The 6192-nt window shown below is 45.7% G+C and overlaps 1 protein-coding gene across 8 annotated transcripts; it reads left to right on the top strand.

The window, feature by feature from the left end:
• On the top strand, positions 1–4588 carry LOC120661971. 8 transcript variants are annotated; one of them, XR_005670158.1, is made up of 5 exons: positions 1–425; positions 3210–3273; positions 3556–3599; positions 3929–3990; positions 4268–4588. XR_005670158.1 is itself a non-coding variant. In XM_039941004.1 (4 exons), exons 1-4 carry the CDS (start codon positions 385–387, stop codon positions 4533–4535), a joined length of 435 nt encoding a protein of 144 aa, XP_039796938.1. In that variant the 5' UTR covers positions 1–384; the 3' UTR covers positions 4536–4588. The 8 variants fall into 8 exon arrangements, 1 of the variants encoding a protein (XP_039796938.1); XR_005670159.1 differs by having other exon boundaries at positions 4260–4588; XR_005670160.1 differs by lacking the exon at positions 3556–3599 and having other exon boundaries at positions 4260–4588.
• The last annotated feature ends 1604 nt before the right edge of the window (positions 4589–6192 follow it).

Genomic DNA, 6192 nt, shown 5'->3' with positions numbered 1-6192 from the left:
ATTCGTACCCATTGCCATCTTAAGCTCTGCTGCGCCTCCCCCCTTCCCACCGCCCTACTGCGCCTCCCCCCACCCGCAGCCCTCCAGCGCCTCCTGCATCCTGCCTCCCTCCAGCGCCTGGTTCCAGAGCTTGCCTCCCCCATGCGAAATCGGGCCCCCTGCGGCGTGCGCGCCCACCGGCGAGGGGCGGCGCGGCGCTACCTGCTGCTCCTGCTGCGGCCCCGTGCGGCATGCGTGCCCACCGGCGAGGGGCGGCGCGGCGCTACCGGTCTTCCCTATTGCGGCCCTGTGCGACGTGCGCGCCCCGCTGCGGGTCCGCGCACCTTGCGCTGAGTGCCGAGTCGGGCGAGGGGGCCACGCGCCCCGCTGCCGGGCACGGTTAGGATGGGGACGCAAGGAAATAGCTCGGATTGGTTTCCTGAAGGGTGAGTTCTTCACTTACTTTCTTGTTTTCATCCCCTAATTGTCTGATTGGAACCAGAAACAATTAGTTTTGATGGTTCTTCGTTAACATGATGGGTCCTAAGACAAGTTTCCTACTAGATATCCATCTGAAAGCCAATCCTAGAAAGTGTAGGAAGGAAAATTTATGCTATAGATTCAGCAAAGTCGTGGATTCTGATCTATGCAATTTCAAGGACATTGTTGGAGAAATTGTGGATTAGTATCCTCAAGGATACCAGGAAGTAGTGCATGTTTTCTATTACCATGATGTCAAAAATTGTTCAGAAGTGAGAACAGACCAGAAATTGCTTGAAATGTTTAGCAAACATGTTGATAGTAAGATGGTGTGTATGACCATTACATACACCGATCCTACGGATGTTCCTATCCCTGAGTGCTCCCATACAGAAATTTCAGTGGGGCTTGATATCCCTTGCACCACATCTATTGCTTGTCCATCTCTTGCTGCACCAAGCCAATCAACTCAGCCTAGTTCCAAGCCAATCACACTCGAGTTGTTCAGCTCTTCTGGATCGACCTTATCATTCCTGGTAATACACTACCGCACTTCTTCCTGCTTTCTAACATTTCCTATTGTGTTCTTCGTTTCTGTAGTGCCAAATTGGTGCGCTAATTTTCGTGCCATCTTGCTGAGTATTTTCGGTAGGCTGTGTTTACGGTACTTTTTAAGTCAAGATAAAGCAGACATATGGCTATATATGTAACCATATGTCAAGCATGGTGTCTATATATATGTTTAGTGGATTGGCAATAACAATTGGCACATTGTCTCATATTTATATACTGAAAGCTATTTTCTTAGTTGCGAGAACCAACATGACACGTATAATACTAAACTCTTGCTTGTGCCCTTTAAATTGCAACTTCTGTACAAACTCAGGATTAGATTCCCTTTTTTTTCTTCCCTTTTGCTCAGATCGTACCCATTAATCCATGACTTGCAGTGGTGGTAAGCCACCTTCTATTAATTTAATTAACTTGCCTCTCTAACCTTTCCATTTTGATGTATTTTTTTATTCACTTTTCCTCTGCTTTTATTTTCCTTGTCTTTTTTATACTCTTTTGTACAACAGTCCCAGGAAGCAGAGCTGGAAAACGTGCCATCCTTACAAACATATCATGTTCATAAACAGACCTCTAATTGCACTACTCCATGCTGCGGCTTCTGTATGCCGTTTACAATACGGCAATACGCATCTGTTATCACAATGATTGCAGACGACTCCACAGTCCTATGTGGTGCCGAATTGGAGTTGGAGTTCCTCGGGCCGCGCCACGAACTTTTTTTCTAGGAGCCTGCATATTATATGTTACTACAGCATATGAAAAAGCATGCCTCAAAGTAGTTTTGTTCCTCCAGATTGTTTACAATCTTAAAATAACCAACAATCATTACAATGGAGAAATTGTTTATAGAGAGATAACAACTGAACATGTCCCAGGATTGGCTTCCACTAAAAGTTAATCACTTTCCCATGCTACCTTCACACCACAATTTGTGACTTCAAACATTCATTCCTGTATGACACTATGATTCTAAGACTGCTGTCTTTCACTACTACAATTTTGGATTTTGTGAGGCACTTAAAAATGGCCTCTGAGGCGTTCATATTAGCTGAACGCCTCTATTAATACCCATCATTAACAGAGGCGGTCATTTCCTATTAACTGAGGCGGTTACTAAATCCGCCTCAGAAAATCGATTAACAGAGGCGTTCAACTTTAATATGACCGCCTCTGTTAATACCCCTATTAACAGAGGCATATATATATATGTGTGTGTGCGCGCGCGCGCGCATTTAGCAACTTAGGGTTTCATTTCTCTCCTCCCCTCCCAATCTCTCCCCACGCGCGGCGGCCGGCCAACCCTCACTCTCCCATGCCGGCGCCCCTCCTCCTCTCGACCAGACGATGCGGCCAGGCGGCGTAAGGGCTCCAGATCCGCCCCCGCCCCTTTCTCGACCGCGGCGGCGCGCCACCTCGACCGGACGGCGCGGCCGGGTGGCGCCCCTCCTCCTCGACCGGACGGCGCGGCTGGGCGGCGCATGGGCTCTAGGTCCACCCCCTGCCCCCTCCTCGACCGCGGCGGCGCGCCACTTCCTCGACCGGACGACGCACCACTTCCTCGACCGGCCGGCGCGGCCTGGCGGCGCACGGGCTCCGGGGCGGCCGGCGCGCGGGCCAGAGGTGGCGACTGCGCTCAGCAGGCGGCGACAGCGGCCCCGGCCGAGCGGCGCGTCGGGATCCGGTGCTCCGGCGCACGGGCCGGGGGCGGCGGCCGCGCGCGGGCGGCCGGCGGCGGTGGTGGCGCGGCGGGCGGCCGGCGACCGCGGCGCCTAGATGGGCTCGGCGGGCCTAGATGGGCTCGGCGGGCTCTACTATTTTTTTTATTTTTATTTGATTAACAGAGGCACAAAAACGCCTCTGAAAATGTTGTATTTACCCTGACTATAGCTCTGAGGCTTTTCCAAAAAACGCCTCTGAAAATAAAAAATGCACGCCTCTGAAAATAAAAATTGTAGTAGTGTTTTTGAAGCTGAAAGGTCACGCTGCACATTGTTCAGCAAAGAGTTGGAACGTACTTCTACAAGGTAATCAACCTTACATGGGAAGGTCATCCTCAACTCAGAGATGTAGTTGATGTTTAGTTCTTACTGCTTGGCCACTGTCATTGTCATTTTTTTAATATATTTAACTACCATGTTGTTTGGGCTGACTTTAAGACAAAACTGTTTAAATTGCAGGGTGTCTTGTATTGGCTCGGTTGGATTTTCCTGTGGTATAATAGGTCAAGGAATCGCCAATATGGTAATAACTGCCAAGAGGTTATGCCCAATTGTTATTAGTACTTTTGACCATGAAACCTAGAATATTGTTTTACAATTGAATGGCTAATTTTTTAATTTCTTTTCAATTCTATTTCTTATTGAATACTTTTCAAATACTATATTGTTTTGCATACATTTATATATTCTTATTGACTTATTGATATCATATTTATATGTTTCTTCTCTCCCTCACTAATGTTAATTGTTATTATATTATTTGATTTTATCCCTTCTTGTGTGGTGATGCTTATTCCCTGTTCAGGAGCGTAAAAAATTCAGATGAAGATATTCATGTTCCACCTCTTGGTAAAAGTGCTACGCTTTGGGATATGCTTTTGTACCCTTTTAATCTTTTATTATCACCTTTACCTGGTCCGAGGTACAATTTTTTACATTTGCAAATAGCTAAGTATTGGTTTGATGTATAATAAGACATGTGGCAATTAAAGTATAGTAGGGCATATTTCAGTATTGAATAGCTGGCACTTTGCTGATATTAAAAATATTTTTGTTCATCATTCATATGACTATCTTAGAAGCGGTCGCACCTACCCCGGCCGACCAGTACCGCCGCGTAAGGGATGCTGGGTTCTCATTCCCTTCTCAGACCTCCTCCTTCTCTTTGGTTTATGCAGTGCTTCATTGGTGCTCGCTTTGGTCTTCACCTCCGCTGCTATCACCGTTACTCCATTCTCAGGTATTGGTAATTTATCTGCCATTAGATCTACGTTTTCCTGCTTTTGTTCAGCCTTACCAGTGCTTCTCTCGGTAGATTAATTATCTGGTTGATTGATACACATCTTCGGATGTTGGTAAGTTAGCTGCCATTAGATGTACACTTTTCCTTGCTTCTGTCCTTCCTTTCCAGTACTGCTCTCATTAGATAAATTATCTGATTGATTTTCCTCGGTGAAGATACATGCAGATTTATCATAGTTACTATAGATTTAACTAATGCACTTATAGTATTCCAGGTCTACTTTTATTTCTTTCATGCCACATGTACCTGAATGGACTAGAGGGGTGAGGAAGAGGAGATCGCGAGAGCAGAGACGGGGTCACAGACCTCAGAGCGAAGACGAGGGGCTGCTGGATCGCGGGGTGAGGAAGAGGAGAGAGATGGAGAGGAAGGAGAGAGATCGAGAGACGGACCTCAAATCGAAGAGGAGGGGCTTCAAAATGCCCGGATCACGGGGTGAGGAAGAGGAGAGAGATGAGAGCAGAGACGGACCTCAGATCTAAGAAGAGGGGCTTCGAAATGCACGGATCATGGGGTGAGGAAGAGGAAAGAGATCGAGAAGAAAGAGAGAGATCGAGAGAAAGGAGACGGACCTCAATCGGAAGAGGAGGGGCAGAACAGCTCCAAGCTTCTGCAGCACCCCTAAATTGGTGAGGAAGAGAGAGATCGCGACAGCGGCTTGGAGAAGAGGCACCGATTCAAAATTCGAACCTGGCGTGGGATGGCTGCTCCGTGCAATGTAAACAACATAATATTTTTTTTAACAGCCAAACAAACATATAGAGAGATATCAAATATATAAAATTCATTGCAAGCTGCCAGTATTGTTCATACAACTAGTTTTTGATGTCCAAAATATGAAACATTGCAACTAACCAGTATTGTCCACACATGCTAAAAGCACCAGCAACCTCACTAGGTTCAAGCAAAATAACATTACAGAACTAGGCTTTGCAAATACCAAGCAAACATAAGACATCAAGTTGCAGCCCATACATAACGAATGGCATCAACTAGACATTCAGATGTGGCAGTGCTTCTAGTATGTGAGGCAGGGATATGCTTGTGGGGGGTTGTCTTGCTTATAGTACCCACTAGAGCTTCTCTTATAAACTTAGATACTATCTAAATCTAAATCCTGATGAACAAATAATCAGGTGGTTAAGCAAAAAAGGTGGTTTCAAGTTTTTCTTTGCATTTCCGGTGCACATAAACATACCTACATCAAGCTAAGTGTGATCTTGTCCAAATTAACATTGAACACAGTGAGAAGTAGGCACCTGAAACATGTACAGCTCTGGAAAACTGCAAACTATTTACAGCTCTGGAAACTATTTACAGCTTTGGAAAACTGCCAAGGTACAGCTGCTCTAAGTTTGTAAAAAAATAATAGTTGATTATGTCATGAAGATGTCCAATAATGAAAGAAAACATGAACAAACGAGAACATTGTTTATCTGGGGTAGCTTATCAGTCTATGACAACCTAAGACCGAAATAAAATCAGTCGTACATCTATTGAGAGACAGACCTATCACATTGATTATCAATAACAAGAGAGTTAAGCAACCTTGGCATATGTAGCCAGGTCACGATAATGATTCGCAGGTTGAGAGAAAAAGTGGAATTAACCTCCTGGCCATCTGGGCTGGTGTCCTCGTAACTCAGCGCCAATTTGGCTGCCTCTGTCCAAGGGCCTCCCAGAGTGCAGTGCATGGAACCAGCTCCAGCAAATGGAACCAAAGTTCTAAGGGCCTGTTTGGCAGAGCTCCAACTCTGCCAAACCAGCTCTGGAGCTGCTGCTCCACCACAGAGCAGCTCTACCGCGGAGCTGAGCTCTTATTCTGGAGCTGCAGAAATGTGTTTGGCAAAAGTAACAACTCCAGCTCCGGAAACAGAGGTTTTGATGGGATTTTCCTTCTTTGCCCTTGTTTTTTTTGTTTGCTGTCCTTTTCTCCCTTGCTGCGCCTAAAACAGAAATGTGCATGGCGCAAGGTGGAATTTTTTTTTTCAAATAACAAATTGACATGCCATACATTTGATTATGTAACAACTGTGATCATCACACTCTTTTAACACACATCAATTGTTCAAATGCTAAGAAATATTTCACTAATCCATTACAATCTAGTTCCACCCAAGAGCGAGTGCTGTGGCAATT

This window comes from Panicum virgatum, chromosome 2N (assembly GCF_016808335.1).
Source record: "Panicum virgatum strain AP13 chromosome 2N, P.virgatum_v5, whole genome shotgun sequence".
Taxonomy (NCBI): domain Eukaryota; kingdom Viridiplantae; phylum Streptophyta; class Magnoliopsida; order Poales; family Poaceae; genus Panicum; species Panicum virgatum.
This window is presented reverse-complemented; position numbering and strand designations above follow the sequence as displayed.